At 42.7% G+C, this 17,946-nt stretch overlaps 1 protein-coding gene across 1 annotated transcript in view; it reads right to left on the minus strand.

Moving 5' to 3' along the window:
- The window catches only part of LOC140479370 (calcium-activated chloride channel regulator 3A-1-like), a 55,019-nt gene extending 37,466 nt beyond the window's left edge, over positions 1-17,553 (minus strand). Inside the window, exons 1-2 of the mRNA XM_072573278.1 lie at positions 17,392-17,553; positions 16,827-16,970 (exon numbers count right to left, since the gene is read on the minus strand). Of these exons, the coding sequence (XP_072429379.1) occupies positions 16,827-16,970; positions 17,392-17,553 (306 nt within the window). The remainder of the gene's footprint in view (positions 1-16,826; positions 16,971-17,391) is intronic.
- Between the last annotated feature and the right edge of the window lie 393 nt (positions 17,554-17,946).

A 17,946-nucleotide genomic window follows, 5' to 3' on the forward strand; every position in this document is an offset into this window, starting at 1 on the left:
TCGATGTCGTCGACCTGTCTTGATGCCTCCTCAAAGAACTCAATAAGATTTGTGAGGCATGACCTGCCCCTCACAAAGCCATGCTCACTGCCTTTAATCACACTATGCTTTGCCAAATAGTCATAAATCCTATCCCTCAGAACTCTTTCCAAAACTTTGCTGACCGCAGACGTAAGACTGACTGGTCTGTAATTTCCAGGGATTTTCTTGAAAAGAGAACAACATTCACCTCCTTCCAATCTTCTGGTACGACTCCTGTGGAGAGTGAGGAGGCAAATATCCTCGTCAGTGGCTGAGCAACCTCCTTTCTCGCTTCCCGGAGCAATCTAGGATAAATCTGATCTAGCCCTGGGGACTTATCAATCTTAATACTTTCCAAAATTTCTAGCACATCAACTTCATCAATCTTGATCTGGTTAAGAATGTATGCCAGCTCCTTTAAGTTTTCACTTGCAACAAGTTCCCTTTCGTTGGTGAAAACCGAAGCAAAAAACTCATTTAGGGCTTCTCCTATCTGCTCAGACTCTACGCACAAGTTCCATCCGCTATCCCTGATTGGCCCTACCTTCTCTCTGATCATTCTCTTATTCCTCCCGAATGAGAAAAATGCCTTTGGGTTCTCCCTAATCCTTCTTGCCTAGCCCTTTTTGTGCCCCCTCCTGGCTCTCCTCAGTCCATTTCTGTATGTCCATAAATCATGTAACAAAATTAACATCCTATGGTTAATATCCCTGTCTTTGGATTTGGCCATTATTTGTGTATTAGAAGTTTATTTTGTGACCATGTGAGTAGATAAGACCTTTTGAGGCAGCTGCAGTCATTTCACGACCTATAGCATTGTAACTATGCAATGACTGGTCAGGACTGCTTTAGGAACCCGTTCTTGGATTTAAATTAAGGGACTAGAACCAGGTAATTATAGTGGATTTCAGAGTTGGAAACTGTGTACATTTTACATTTTAAATATTGAATACTGAATAAATGATTTTTCAGTTTTTATTGATGACTTTTAAAATGTCTTAGTCACTTGTTGAGTTTCCACCTCTGAATTACAGATAGTGATTATTGTATTTATTATTTTTATAATCAATTGTATTAGCCCTGAATCACAAAATCAGAATTAGTTGGCAGGATCTCTTGGTTTTATTCCTTTACACATTGTCAGTGACCTGTCTCATTGCCTCATGGTTAATTTGAAGTATAGCTGCACTAATTCATTGCTAACTAAGGAATGGAAAGATACCTTACTGGCTAGTTGAAGGAATTCTGTATGTGATTGGGGGAGCGAGGTATGGATAGCAGATGGAACTCCTGAAAGCTGAGAGGTGACTGTGAATGTATATATATATATATATATAAAGGGACATGAGATGAAAAAATAAAAGAGACATGAGAAACAGTGTAAGGCCACTAAGGTTGAGGAATATACAAACATGGTTAAAGCAAAAATACTGTAAAATAAAGAACTTGGATTCTACTCGGAAACCCCCTATGTCTGGCATACCGACCCTATTTGAGAATGGGGATTTTATTCCTGGATACCCTAACATCTCCCAATTGTCCCCAGCACACCTACCCTCCTTATTTCAAACCTTTCCTTTTTTTAATGAAGCAACATGTCTTCATAACTGATATCATGGGGATGAGTGGCCTGTGCCATCCTAAACCAGGGCCCATCCCAGGAATTAGAGTTACGCTAATGAAGCATGTCCCTGGGAGGAGACTGAATACGAATGGCTTGTGTTGCAAAACTATTTGTCTGATGGAAGTGGTATGCAATTGAAAAATAATCAAGAAGCTCAATTACCTTTGTTTACTCCTATGCTTTTGCAATGTTTTCCATCTGGAATCATTGACATGATCCAGACTAACATGAACTAGTCCAGGAATTTCCAGCTGCAAACGAGGTGAGCAGTCGTTTTCTATTGGGATGGTCAGAACCGGACTGAACCACGATGCAAGTTACAGGTAAAACTGATTATATCCAGCACCGTTGCGATCCCAAATGTCATATGCCAGCCCTGAAAGGGTTGATTGGAACCAGGGTACCCACTGGGGCGTAACCTAACTCAGATGCCCACCCAGCAACCACTGCTGAGCAACCTTTTCCCGAGGGGACTCTGAAAATGGGTACTGGTGGGCCCAAGTATTACATCTTTGAGACTGAGAACAAGACAATAAATTCCCCCAGGAACAAATAGCTGGCCCTCGCTTTAACTGTGGAAATGTAGCCACTGGGGAGTGAAGTGTCTTTAATGTTACCTTGGAGCTAACGTGGGGAATGACACGCTTGAACATACACTGACTCTTCGTTGTGCTTTTGGTGTGATGCACGATTTTGGAGCCTTGTGGGAATATCGAGGATTTTGAGCCCCCATGAGGCAGCGTTCTCGTAATGCTGTTCTGTCCGATCAATTTGGCAGATATCAAGATGTCCGGCTCATGCTGAGGAAACTGATACTGTTTCCAAAGTAGTGGGCAAGTGGATGCAGCTGCCAAGCAGGCAGCCTCATACCCCAAACTTCGGTGCTCATCGAGTCCCCAGCAAAACCTGGTTAGACAAGTATAAAGACGGGTATGCCAGACCCGGGTAAGGTACAGAAGTCACTGACGAAGCCCTGGTGAAGAGCACAAACTATGGCCTCAAATAGGGTACTCTCTTGATACTCAAACCAAAATGTGGCTGACCCCTGCTGGACAAGTTTGTGTTCCTTCTTTGCTGCTGCCTACTTTAATTGATTATGTGCATTTTGTACTTGTGCAAGGAGGGAATGGTTTATACTCTATTATAATAGACAAGCTGCGGCCTGCAACCTCGATGAGAGGGGCCCTTCCAGGTTCTCCTTACCCAGCCCTACTGCTGACAAGGTCACCGGGCACCTCCAGCGTTGCAAAGTTATCAGGCGAGCCCCTTGCAAGGCGGGAGGTGACGAAGGTCGAACTTACGCTGCTATTTTGGACAAGTGTGAATGTAGTAGGGTTGTTGTAATGGGTGACTTTAACTTTAGGAGAAAGTGAGGACTGCAGATGCTGGAGATCAGAGCTGAAAAATGTGTTGCTGGAAAAGCGCAGCAGGTCAGGCAGCATCCAAGGAGCAGGAGAATCAACGTTTCGGGCTTTGACTTTAACTTTCCCAATATTGATTGGAACGTCCTTCGAGCAGATGGTTTGGAAGGAGCTGTTTTTGTAAGATGTGTTCAGGAGGGTTTCCTAACTCAGTACATTGACAGGCCGACGAGGGGAGAGGCCATTTTGGATTTGGTGCTCGGCAAGGAGCCGGGGCAGGTATCAGATCTTGCGGTGGGAGAGCATTTTGGTGATAGTGACCACAACTGCCTCACATTCTACATAGCTCTGGAGAAGGAGAGAAGCAGGCACAATTGAAGGATATTTAATTGGGGAAAAGGAAACTATGATGCTATCAGACGTGAGTTGGGAAGCATGGACTGGGAGCAATTGTTCCATAGAAAGGGCACTATAGACATGTGGAGACGGTTGAAGGAACAGTTGTTGCGAGTGATGCATAAATATGTTCCTCTGAGACAGGCAAGAAGGGATGACGAGAGTGGAGGAGCTTCTCGTCAAAAGAAAGAAGGCAGCTTACGTAAGGTGGAGGAAGCAAGGGTCTTGCTCAGCTCTAGAGGATTACAGGCAGGCGAGGAAGGAGCTCCAAAATAGCCTGAGCAGAGCCAGGAAAGGGCACGAGCAAGGCTTGGCAGGAAGGATTAGGGAGAATCCAAAAGGCATTTTACACTTATGTGAGGAATAAGAGAATGATCAAAGAAAGAGTAGGGCCGATCAGGGATAGCATAGGGAACTTGTGTATAGAGTCTGAGGAGGTAGGGGAAGCCCTAAATGAGTTTTTGCTTCTGTCTTTACTAAAGAAAAGGACCTTGTAGTGAATGAAACCACTGAAGAGCAGGTAAGCATGCTGGAATGGATAGAGATTGAGGAAGCTGATGTGCTAAAAATTTTGACAAACATTAAGATTGACAACTCACCAGGGCCAGACCAGATTTGTCCTCGGCTGCTTTGGGAAGTGAGAAGTGTGATTGCTTCGCTGCTTGTGAAGATCTTTGCATCCTCGCTCTCCACTGGAGTCGTACCTAAGGACTGGAGGGAGGCAAATATAATTCCTCTCTTCAAGAAAGGAAATAGGGAAATCCCCGGCAATTAGACAGTCAGTCTAATGTCTGTCGTCTGCAAGGTGTTAGAAAGGATTCTGAGGGATAGGCTTTATGACCATCTGGAAGAGCATGGCTTGATTAAATGCAGTCAGCATGGCTTTGTGAGGGGCAAGTCATGCCTCACAAATCTTATTGAGTTCTTTGAGGATGTTACGAGACAAGTTGCTGAGGGTCAAGCAGTGGATGTAGTGTATATGGACTTCAGCAAGGCACTTGATAAGGTTCCCCATGGTAGGCTTGTTCAGAAGGTCAGGAGGAATGGGATACAGGGAAATTTAGCTGTCTGAATACAGAATTGGCTGGTCGACAGAAGACAGCGAGTGGTAGTGGAAGGAAAGTATTCTGCCTTGAAGTCAGTGGTGAGTGGTGTTCCACAGGACTCTGTCCTTGGGCCTCTACTCTTTGTAATTTTTATTAATGACTTGGAGGAGGATATTGAAGGATGGGTTAGCAAGTTTGTAGATGACACAAAGGTTGGAGGTGTCATTGACAGTATAGAGGACTGTTATAGGCTGTAGTATGACATTGATAGGATGCAGAGATGGGCTGAGAGGTGGTAGATGGAGTTCAACCTGGATAAATGCGAAGTGATGCATTTTGGAAGGTCGAACTTGAACGTTGAGTACAGGATTAAAGACAGGATTCTTGGCAGTGTGGAGGAACAGCCGGATCTTGGTGTGCAGGTACATAGATCTCTTAAAATATCCACCCAAATGGAAAGGGTTGTTAAGAAAGCATATGGTGTTTTGGCTTTCAATAACAGGGGGACTGAGTTTAAGAGCCGTGAGATCTTGTTGCAGCTCTATAAAACTTTGGTTAGGCCGCACTTGGAATACTGTGTCCAGTTCTGGTTGCTCTACTATAGGAAAGATGTGGATGATTTGGAGAGGGTTCAGAGGAGGTATACCAGTATGCTGCCTGGAATGGAAGGCTTATCTTACAAACCTTTTTCAGTGGAAAAAAGAAGGAAGAGAGGGGACCTAATCGAGGTGTACAAGATAATGAGAGGCATAAATAGAGTTGATAGCCAGAGTCTTTTTCCCAGGGCAGAAATTGTTAACACGAGGGGTCATAATTTTAAGCTGTTTGGCGGAAAGTATAGAGGGAATGTCAGAGGCGGGTTCTTTACGCAGAGAGTTGAGAGAGCATGCAATGCGCTGCCAGCAGCAGTTGTGGAAGCGAGGTCATTGGGGATATTTAAGAGACTGCTGGACATGCATATGGTCACAGAAATTTGAGGGTTCGTACATTAGGTTTACCTTACATGAGGATCAATGGTCGGCACAACGTCGTGGGCTGAAGGGCCTGTTCTGTGCTGCTGTGCTCTATGTTCTATATCGACTTGTCATTGCCAGTACTGGTGCTCAAGAAGGGATGGTTTATCGGTGTGATCCTGAGCAACCAGACACTGTACTATTTATGCCAAAAAAAAGTCCTTGTGTGCCGAGAGACTGATTCCTCCGATGCATGCAATGTTATCAAGAATGACTGTTGCAGTGATTAACTGCAGCAAAAAGATTGGACAGTTCATTTACAGAACAAGTCTCAATGGTCTTTACCCTGTCAAGGTGTTGTGTGCCAGTTTGATTTCAGTTGTGCTATGGGCGGCCCTGGTAACTCTTGCCCCCATTCAAACAGGTCACGTCGCAAAGGAGATAAAGGGGAACTGTTATCTTTCACTAACAATTTGTTTCTCCAAAGTCACAATAAAATGTTTGGCCAGGATAAAGTGGTCTGTTACGCCCATACTTCAGCAAAAGGCTCTTTGACCCCTTTCCCCCTCCTGAATCCCAACAAAGGAGTTTGGAATGCTTCTAAGTTGTTTACTGGACACAATATTTCTTTTGATTATTACTTATCTCCGCCTGCTAGTTGCTTATGGAGTTTCTCTAATAAGTCAGGGGTAAAGGATGGAGATGCACTTACGTAAATGTAACTAAGACTATACCCTGCGCTATGATCAAATGTACCAATCGCCACTACTCCCCTGTAGGACCTCGCATCTCATGCGTATGCCTTGAGGAGGGGTTTGTTTCAGTTATCGTTCGTATTCAGGCTCTTTGTGGAATGGGTAATAGCACCCACCTTCATTATGAGACCCCTAATGGCACCCACATCTTCCCAATTTTGGGATGGAAGGAACCATTCTGGCTCAATAACCATCTTTCTTACCGAAATACAGACCTCTTTCTATTGAACAGCTTTCACCCCAAGCGCTCAGGACAGCTGTACTTTGTAGCTATGGACTACCCATACGTTTAGGGAAGTCACAAAGACAGGCCTGCTTCTTAATGGGAAGCTCCCTCCATTATCTACACTAAACCTGGTTATTATTTTTCAGCCAAGGTAAGGCAACCACCCTCCTTGTCCTTAATGAAATAGGTACACCCGTGCTGTAGCTGCAGGAACACGTTTACCGACTAATGTTCCCTGATCAATTATTTGGGAATGGGATCGGGATTTCCCTGTCAAACGTTCAGTCTCACCAGGGTTCAGCACACATTGGAGGGATGCTAAGGCTTTGGGTACCACGAAGGCTCACTCTTTGGGGTAGGCATTTCTTAGTAATTTTTCCTTAGGAGGATCTGCAGGAATTATTAGCCATCAAAATCGAAATTATCTCATTTGCAGTCTCACCCTCTTGGGCAATGAGACAACTGCTGCCCTGGTAGGAGTTAAGGATATGCTTTCAGAATTGCACCTATTTTCCCATCAAAACCGCTTCTCCCTCGACTACATCCTTGCAAACAAGGATGGAGTTTGCACCATAGTTAAAGGCAAATGCATCATGGGGGTCACTAACCTCATTGAGAATATTACCAGGCATGTAGATAACATCCACACCTTCGTCAGCCAAATGACTGAAGGCACAGTATGGGGAGATTGGGGTTTCAGCTCATGGTACAACTGCTTGATAAATATGGAGATGTTTGCTGGTTTTGTTTTAATTGTTCTTTTTACTGGCATTGCAATTGTTAAATGTATTCTTGCTAAGCTACTAACTTCTATTGACAACATTGTAACCCCCCAGAAATGCTTCTTCTCCATTCAGATGACGATGAGGATGTGCCATTGCCTACGCCTGCTTCCTCCCTGGAGGAGAAGGAAGTATGGCAGTCTCTGGCGTCCATTCGATTGGACTGATTTAACCTGTGCCCTCGCGTCCTATGGTGTGATCATGGAATGATCAAAGGGGTGAGATGATGATGTAAGATCTGCATTTAGGCTGTTGTCAGGAGCAACCATTTAATGCATGCCCTTACTAATACAAAATGGCTTCAAGGCAGCAAATTGTCAACTCTGTTTAAAAATGGCTTTTTACCCTGTTAAAAACTGCATTCCTGAACTAACTGAACCAAAAATTAGCAGACAATGCTTCCTTCACAGCATGGAGTTAACTAAGCTGGTTAGGACATTACTAACCATCTTAGCTAACCTTGGAGACACAAGGTTGCCAAGAGATAAAATGTGCAAAACAAAGTTAGTTCCCAGGAAATATCATTAGCCTAACCTTATGCCTATAATGTCATTTTATTAAATTTTATTGGATTTGCTCTGTAAATAAGGCTGTACTATTTATCAAAAGCAGTATAAAAATTGTCTGTTTTAAGCTATCTGTGCAGGTACCTTCAAGGCACACAGAAGCATTTAACCTCTGTGTTGCTGGACAACCAGAGCCTGGCTGTGATAATAAAGAGTGAAATCTTGCAGAACCAGACCTAATTACTAGTGCCCTTTTGACCGATTGCGAAACCGAGAGACCCCTCACGTGGGTCGAGTCCTAAAGTTCAAGAGTAGGTCTGAGTTTGGGATATTATGCAAGGCGTAACTCATCAGTTGACACATGGAATACTCCCCACTTGCCTGGATGAGTGCAGCTCCACCAGCACTCAAGAAGGTTGACAGAATTCAGGACAAAATAATCCTTCCACCACCTTCAATATTCACTGTCATCTTCAATGATACACAATGACAACAATGTGTACCATCTCCGAGAGACACTGTAGTAGGGCACAAGCAACAGCAGCTTCCATGCGTGCAACGTCTACAACTTAGAAGAACAAGATTAACACCATCTACAAGTCCTCCTTTATGCCACACACCATCCTGATTTGGATCTGTATTTTTGTTCCTTCATTGTTACTGTGTTAAAATCCTGGAAGTCCCTTCCTAACAGCATTGTGCGTGCGCTTACCCAGCATTGACTGCAATGGTTGAAGAAGGCAGTTCACCACCATCTCCTCCACTTAAGAAGGTAACTGTGAGTCTAAATTCACACATAGACCAGATCAGGTAAGAGTGATATCAGTTAACTGAATGGATTTTGAACAATACTTGACTTTAGGCTAGTTTTTCAGTTCCAGATTTATCTTTTTTTTTAAACTTCACCATTTGCTGCAATGGGATTTGAAACTCTGTCAAACCAGGCCATTAGCCAGGGTTCTTGTTAACTAGTCCAGTGATATAACCACTATGCCTCTGCCTTTCCCCATACTTTGAAATCACAACTTTAAATGAGGGACACGTCTCCAGATGCTTCCCAGGAATGTTATTAATCCAAATATGACACAAAGCCAAATGACCGGGCAGAAAAGGTAAGGAAAGAAAATTCCAGAGTTTGTAGGCGTTGGCATCTGAAGGCATAGCTGCAAATGATGGAGTGATTTAAATCGCAAATGCTCAAGAATCCAGACTTGAACAAGCGTTGAAATTCTGACAGGTTATAGGGCTGGAGTTGAGGAGAGCTAGAGGCCATGGAGGGATTTAAAAGTAAGGATAATAACTGGCCATTTCCAATATATTGCCTACATTTTTTCTTGTGTACTGGGATAACAATCCATTTCATAAGGATTTTGCATGTTAGCAAGGTTAGATCTCACGGATTAAAGGGAGAACTAGCCATTTGGATACAAAACTGACTCAAAGGTAGAAGACAGAGGGTGATGGTGGAGGGTTGTTTTTCGGACTGGAGGCCTGTGACCAGTGGAGTTTCACAAGGATCAATGCTGGGTCCTCGGCTTTTTGTCATTTACATAAATGATTTGGAGGCGAGCATACGAGGTACAGTTAGTAAGTTTGCAGATGACACCAAAGTTGGAGGTGTAGAGGACAGCGAAGAAGGTTACCTCAGATTACAACAGGATCTTGACCAGATGGGCCATTGGGCTGAGAAGTGGCAGATGGAGTTTAATTCAGATAAATGCGAGGTGCTGCATTTTGGGAAAGCAAATCTTAGCAGGACTTATACACTTAATGGTAATGTCCTAGGGAGTGTTGCTGAACAAAGAGACCTTGGAGTGCAGGTTCATAGCTCCTTGAAAGTGGAGTCGAAGGTAGGTAGGACAGTGAAGAAGGCATTTGGTATGCTTTCCTTTATTGGTCAGAGTATTGAATACAGGAGTTGGGAAGTCATGTTGCAGCTGTACAGGGCATTGGTCAGGCCACTGTTGGAATATTGTGTGCAATTCTGGTCTCCTTCACATCGGAAAGATGTTGTGAAACTTGAAAGGGTTCAGAAAAGATTTACAAGGATGTTGCCAGAGTTGGAGGATCTGAGCTACAGGGAGAGGCTGAACAGGCTGGGGCTGTTTTCCCTGGAGCGTCAGAGGCTGAGGGGGGACCTTATCGAGGTTTACAAAATTATGAGGGGCATGGATAGGATAAATAGACAAAGTCTTTTCCCTGGGTTCGGGGAGTCCAGAACTAGAGGGCATAGGTCTAGGGTGAGAGGGGAAAGATATAAAATGGATCTAAGGGGCAACTTTTATTTGCAGAGGGTGGTACGTGTATGGAATGAGCTGCCAGAGGAAGTGGTGGAGGCTGGTACAATTGCAACACTTAAAAGGCATTTGGATGGGTATATGAATAGGAAGGGTTTGGAGGGATATGGGCTGAGTGCTGGCAGGTGGGACTCGATTGGATTGGGATATCTGGTCGGCATGGACGGGCTGGACCGAAGGGTCTGTTTCCATGTTGGACATCTCTATGACTCTATGATTTTCTGTTCATCATGCCTGGTGTCTATGAGGAGTGAAATCACGATGGGTTTCCCAATTGGCAAGTCTCTACAGTGATAGCTTAATTTCACAGAGTTATTACAGGAAATATTTTAGTTGGAGAGGGAGGGTTGTGGGAATTTAAGGGCACACTTATAATTTAACAATTGGTGTGAAGACTGCCATCTGTTATAAGTAGAACGTTTCAGCTGGGAATGATGGGATATCACAAAATAATTCATATGTTGCAATGTACACTTCGTGTAGACAAAACATCAAACCATTCTTACCCTTGACAAAATCAGCTAAAGATTGGTCTGTCCTCCTATGACCACTAATGAATTTATGGTTATTTTCCCATGATATGTACATGGACTACTCATACCTTTTTGGACAGTTTATTGTTTTTAATAGGATCATGTCCTTCCTGGTTTTGATCATCGAATGTGACCCAGTGAAAACAGTAGCATAGAATGTAGTGCACAGAAAGAGACAATTGGATTCTATTTGTCTACTTCATTTTATTCATTCATTCATTCATAGGATGTGGGCATTACTGGCTAGGGCAGCACTTATTACCCAGAAGCCAGTTAAGAATCAATCACATTGCTGTGGGTCTGGAGTCACATGCAGGACAGACCAGGTGTGGATAGCAGCTTCCTTACCTAATGGGCATAAGTGAATGAGATGGGTTTTCTTCATAATCAGGGTCTACTTTGGACGTTTAATTCCATGAATTTTAAAAATTCAATTCAAATTCCACTATCGGCTATTGTGAGCTTTGAACCAAAGTGCCAGAACTTTCCCTCAATCTCTAGACTAAGATTCCGGCAATAATATCATGAAGACATCACTTCCCTCTACCTGTGCTCATATTCCACATGAAGCTCCTTCATCTGACCCTATTAGCGTAATCTTCTATTTCTTTTTTGCCGATTTGTTTATCCAGTTTCCCCTTAAATGGATGATGAAATTCACTTCATCTAGCCCAGTGATGGTCAGTTTCACATGTAAGGTGGAAGTAACACACTTGAATTGCTGGGTTTAATTTTAAGATTGATAAACCTTAATGGCTCCTTATCATTGGTGTTGAATGTTCTGTCTGGAAATCTCCAGTGTGCTTTTTGGTTTTATTGCTCAGTTACTGTGCAAAACTAATACTCAAACCATTTCCCTGACAGTTGCATATTCTCCGTATTCTTCGAGTAAATACGCTTATTCTGAAATCTTGACCATGTTTATTACTGCCTGCATTTTATTTATAATCCTTCACGATTGTAAATAGTTGTTTGATTTAATGATATAGTGTGCTAGTTGTGAAAGGGCAAGGAACGTTCCTCAGATCCAATGTTACACTCTCATCCAATGATTTAATCTAATTTGATTTTATTTTCACATGTACCTCATGTACAAAAGCACAGGAGTACAGTGAAAAGTGTATAATGTTGCCATCTTAGGTACAAGTACCTAGGTACAGAATTGTATGAGCAAGGTTGAAAGAAAGAACAAAGTTCAAAGTTAAAAATTGCAGTAATTCTACTATGGCATAGAACATACAGAATAAGGTTAAATGCTGCACATTGCAGATTTTCTTAGTTTTAAATAAAGAAATAAGCTGTAAAAACAGAAGAATTAGTCATTTGTCCTCCAAAGTGGATGATTTCATTTTTTTCTGTGGTTGTGGAAATAATAATCTGTTCCATAATTGGAAAATGTGGATTTTCCTTATGGACTACAAACAAATGGCACCGTTCTTTAAAATGTATTTTCTCACAGGATGTAGACGTCACCATCATTGTGAGAAGATAAGAAGACAAAACACAGGAGCAAGAGTAGGCCATTCTCAACCATTTCCCCCCAATGTTCCTTTAAAGTGGAACTCGTTAGAGGTCCTCCACAAATGGATGCAACTTCTCAACATCTGCTCTGTCAATTATTATGGACAGGACCAAACAAGCTCAAAAATATTTTTAAAAGATAGCCTAGACCCTGACCTTTTCTTAAGTTAAATGTAAGGTGTTGTGTTCCAGATGCCATTTGATTGGTCAAACTATTTGACTTTAAGCAACCCACACTTCATTTTTATACTGCATTTAAAATACAGACATTAAAAACAGGAGAAAAGAATTGGCTTAACTGTAACTCTTATTTAAATACTTCGTAAAATGTAAACTGCTACTAATTAATTGTTCCAAAATAGCAAATCCCATAAACACTCCCTTCGCAAAGGCAGATTTAGTAAAATAGATTGTCTCACGTGCAATTCTTGCAGCAGGAAGAGAACCCTAGCTTCTTTCCGGTAATAGTGAGAGGAAAAACATCCAGCTTCAAGAACCCAGCAGGCAACTGCTTTCTGTGGAAGCTTGACCCCATCCATTCTGTTGTTCCAACTTTTTAAAAAAAAACTGAAGCCTCATGAGCTGTTTACTTTATTGGCTTGAGCAGACTCTTGGCTCCTCTGTCTCAACCTTTCTTCAAAGAAAAAGGACAAACCACATTTTTTAAAGCTGTAGTCCCATTAGACAAGGCCCCTCAGAATGTTGTATATTCCAATAAGAACACACCCATCATTCTTCTGATCTCTAACCTGTTTAACCATTCTTGATCAATCAGCCCTTCACCCCAGGAACCAGCCTGGTGAATCTCTTTTGAACTGTGTACAATGCTTGTCCATCCATGTCAGGCAAGGACCATCTCCTACAAGAAAGAACTAAACATTGCCCCTTGATATTACAGCCACTGAATCACCTGCTATCAACATCCTGGGGTGACCATTGGTCAGAAACTGAACTGGACTAGCTATATAAATACTGTGGCTACAACAGCAAGTCAGTGGCTCGAAATCCTGCAGTCAGTGTCATCACTTGACTCCTCAAAGTCTGTCCACCATCTACAAGCAGCAAGTCAGGAGTGTGATGGAATCCGCCGACCTCCTTGGATAAGTGCAGCTCCAACAATACTCAAAATGCTTTATTTCATTCAGGACAAAGCAGTCAGCTTGATTGGCACCACATCCACAAGCATCTAACACTCAGTAGCAGCAGCTGTGTACTGTCTACAAGATGCACTGCAGTAATTCACCAAAGATCCTGAGGCAGCACCTCCAACCCTCAACCTACATCCCAAAGGACAAGGACAGCAGATATATGAGACCACCACCACGTACAAGTTCCTCTCCAAGCTACTCACCATCCTGACATGGAAATATGTTCCCATTCCTTCAGTGTCCCTGGGTGAAATCACAAAATTCCTTCTACTGAACACACATGCACTGCAGCAAATCAAGAAGGCAACTGGGTAGAACCTTCTCATGAGCGACAATGGAATGGCAATTATAAGACAATCACACTGCTGTGGGTCTGGAGTCACTTGTAGGTCAGACCAGGTAAGGATGGCAGTTTCCATCCCTGAAGCTAGAATATAAGATTAGGAATGTATTACTGAGGCTGAATAAATCTCTGGCCAGAACATATTTGAAATATAATGTAAGCAACTTTGGACTCTATATGTAAGGAGGGACACATTGGCCTTAGAGAATTGCCAGAGGGGTTTTACAAGATTGATTCTGGGGATGGAGGGTTTATTATATGTGGGGCACTCAAAGACTTTAGCTCTGTACTCAATGGAGTTTAGAAGGTTAATGGGGGATCTGATTGAAATTAAAGAATTCTGAGAGGCCTGGATAGAGGAGATGTGGAGGAGATGTTTCCACAATAGGAGAGACTAGGACTCAAGGACACAGGCTCAGAGTAAGGGAATGACCCTTCAGAATCTGCTTCAGGAATTTCTTCAGCCACGGAGTGGTTATTCTGGGGAATGTCTTCATGGAGAAAACTGTCAGGGCCAAGTCATTGAATGTATTTAACACCAGGGTAGACAGATTCTTGGTTAGTAAGGGGATCAGGGGTCACAGGGAGAATGTAGGGAAATGGGGTTGAGAAATATATCAGCCACTGATCAAATTACAAAGTAGACTCAATGGGCCGAATGGCCGGGGTGACACGGTGGCTCAGTTCGGGATGGCATGATGGCTCAGTGGTTAGCACTGCTGCCTCAGTGCCAAGGACCCTGTTTGGATTCCCACCTCGGGCGACTGTCTGTGTGGAGTTGACACATTCTCCCTGTGTCTGCTCGGGATTTCCTCCTACAGGTGCTCCAGTTTCCTTCCACAATCACAAAGCTGTGCAGGTGAATTGATCACGCACAGTGTTCGGGTTGGTGCATTGATTAGGAGTGAATGTGGGGTGGATGGAGGGGCTGGTTGGGTTGCTCTTTGGAGGGTCAGTGTGGACTTGTTGAGCCAAAATGGCCTGTTTGCACACTGCAGGGATTCTATTCTGCAGGGATTCTATGAATTACACTCCATTATCTGATGGTCTAAAGGACATTGGTGATCCAGATGAGGTGTTAGACTCTTAATTCCTGATTATTTAAATTGATTTCAAACTCCACCATCTGTCATGATGGGATTGGAACCCATGTCCTAGAACATTACTGCATCTCCAGATTAATACTGGAGCAATAATATCACAAAGCCATCATCTACATGATACAAATGCTGTTTGTATTCAGATTAAAAAGACATAAGCTTTTCATCATTATTAATTATTCTGGTTCCATTTTCAGATGCATTCTTCTACACATATTTTCTATCCCTTCCTGTCACACTTTGATTATCATTTGCCTCTTCACTATCCTTTATCTTGCATAGTTTTAATTTTAAAACTTCCCTTCAAATGTCCACTCTTTGCGGTAATTGGTTCAAACCCGTGTCTCCCCCGAGTTGTCAGTTTTGCTGAGCACTGTGTGTCTATCTACAGGACATGGACTGCAGTGGTTCAAGAAGGCAGATCACCATCACCTTCTCTCGGGTAACTAGGGACTGGCAATAAAGGCTGTGCCAGCCAGCAAAACCCACATCCCATGTGTCAATAAAAATAAAACAATAACTATCTGAGTGAAATCAGAAAATGCTGGTCATCACAGCAGGTCAGGCAGTAACCATGGAGAAAAAGCTGAAGTGAAGTGGAATTGGCAGCATTTATGCCTTAGTCAGGGTGGAGCGCTAGAGAAGGAATGATGCTGATAGAGCATATTAAGTGATTGGAATGTGAGAATGACAGAACAGTGGTGTGTCCACCTGCCAAACTGGAAAGAACAGAGGGTCCCACTGGAGGGGGGAGAAGGGGGTGTGGTGGTGGTTGTGAGAGGCGAGAGCACTTGGTGACATAAAATGGAACAAGTAAAGCTGTGACATGGAGGAAATAGTGTTGGACTGGGGTGGACAAATTTAGAAATCATACAACACCAGGTTATTGTCCAACAGGTCTATTTGGAAGTGCTAGCTTTTGGAGCTAGCTTTTGGCCACCCGATGAAGGAGCAGTGCTCAAAAAGCTAGTGCTTCCAAATAAACCTGTTGGATTATAGCCTGGGATTGTGTGATCTTTAACTAAAAGAAGTTGGACACACCATTTTTCTGCCATTCTAACATTCTGATCACTTACTCTGCACTATCAGCACCTTTTCTCCTTCCGCAGTCCACCCCTCACCACTGCATACTTCACGTTAGCTCTGATAAAGATTCATCCAGACTCGAAATATTAACTTGTTCTCTCACCACAGATGCTGCCTGACCCATTGTGGAGAAGTGTTACACCTGAAACATTGACTTTTCCACCTCCTGATGCTGCCTGGCTTGCTCTGTTCTTCCAGCCTCCTGCTTGATTACCATTGTGATTTCCAGCAATTTTGGTTTTCAGTACAGATTCCAGCATCTGCAGTAATTTGCTCCTCATAATTGCTTCAGAATTTATTTTTCCCTTTTCTATTTTGGAATGGGCTGGATGTTCTTCTTGGCTTTGCTTATGGAGTTGATTTCTACATGCAGCTTGATCATGTAACCTGGGCTGACCAGGTTAGACTCACCTTCCCCTATTCTATCCTTGTAACCCTTGAATTTACCATAGCTAATCCACCTCACTGCACATTCCCAGACTGTGGGAGCAAACCAGAGCCCCTGAAGTAAACCCATGCAGACACAGGGAGAATATGCAAACTCCACATAGATTGATCCAAGGGTGAAATTGAATCCAGGCCCTGGTGCTGTAAAATGGTAGGGCTAACCACTGAGCCACCATGGCACCCAGAACTACTTTGGAGTCTTCCTAAATTTCAACAGGCTCATCTGGGCTCCAAGATCACATGACCCTTTCACCCTCACTAATCGCTCTGCTTTAGGCTTTCAAACCAGAAACCAAGAGAATCCCCGAGGGCTGAAAGAGAAAAACAGTAATACTTATAAATAACCGTCCATTTGAAGTGTACAAGATACGTCTGACCACTATGTTACATCAAACACTCTGGTAAAGTTATCATCTTCTGAACAACACATGTATTGTGGGATTTTTAACTTTGTCCGCCCCAGTACAACACCGGCACCTCCATATCATATTCAATGACTGACACCATCACATAGACGGTATTCCCTGTGAGTTGTTCAGCCATTGATAATCTTCTGGAGTTAACATCCATGCTCAAGAAAACATTTCTCAAATCTCAAATTCTGTGAGACTTGCCTCAGAGTTGCCTCAGTGAGCAGAAGGAGATTCTGGGTAATTGTTACTCTTTGCCCTCTGTCCTTACCTTCTCATAGGATTCAGTTGTCACTCTATGAACCACATGGGAACCGACTGGCCATGTTACAGGCAGTAGGATTTTCACATCTGCGAAATAAACTCGCTGTTTGGTCGCTCGGTGAAGGTAGGAGGAGGCTGCAGTCACTATTTCCTGTAAAACACAAAACTAGTTTTAATATCAAAACAGCTCCATTCATTCACCAAATGGTGACAGGGAAACAAATATAATAAGAAAAAACACAAAGAACCGTCGATGCTGAAAATCAGAAACAAAATGAGAAATTGCTGGAAAAACTCAGCACATCTGGCAGCATTTGTAGCGAGAAAGCAGAGATAACATTTTGTTTCCAGTGAACCTTCATTGCAACTGGGGAGCTGAACTTCTTCAAGGTAGGTACACATGGAAGAGATGTGGCAGTGAGTTCAGGGCTAAGGAGAAAATATATAATATATTCCTTTAACTCTTCCCTCCTCTCAGCAAATCCTGATTTCATAACATTAAGAATAACATTAAAGGACATACAATGAAACAAAATAATTAATTCACTGCAGGCAGCCTCTCAATAACTCACCTGAATATTTTGAATCAGCTGTTCATTATGTTGAACGTTCGGGCTAATGGCAATAACTATGTCTCGATATCCATTATTCTCCAGCTTTATTCCGGTACACTTTAGAATAGAACCACACAGAAGATCGCTGAACACCAAGACAAAGGCTTTTTGGAATCTCATTACTGCTGTGTTCAGATTGTTTCCAGACTGTAGCTTGTCAAGTTCATATAATGGTCTCTGATGTCGTAATATGTAAATAAAGGCTTTCCCGCATTGACCCACTGAAATCCAATATATTTGCATTGCTGCTAAAGAAAACACAGAACAGCTTGGACAGCTTTAGATGAGTGAGTTACATCATGCTTGTGAACTGTTCACTGCCTGTATTGTATTGAATTCAAATTCCATCATCTGACAAATTTGGATTATAATCCAGGTTCCCAGAACATTATTTGAGTCTCTGGATGAACAGCCCAGTGATAATAATGCTCGGACGTTACCTCTCCTTTTAAAGGGTCAGTTGAGAATACCCAGAATGAGTATATTTCTACAAAAAAGGAAAACTTCCAAGGT

This window comes from Chiloscyllium punctatum, chromosome 7, assembly GCF_047496795.1.
Source record: "Chiloscyllium punctatum isolate Juve2018m chromosome 7, sChiPun1.3, whole genome shotgun sequence".
NCBI classification, from domain to species: domain Eukaryota; kingdom Metazoa; phylum Chordata; class Chondrichthyes; order Orectolobiformes; family Hemiscylliidae; genus Chiloscyllium; species Chiloscyllium punctatum.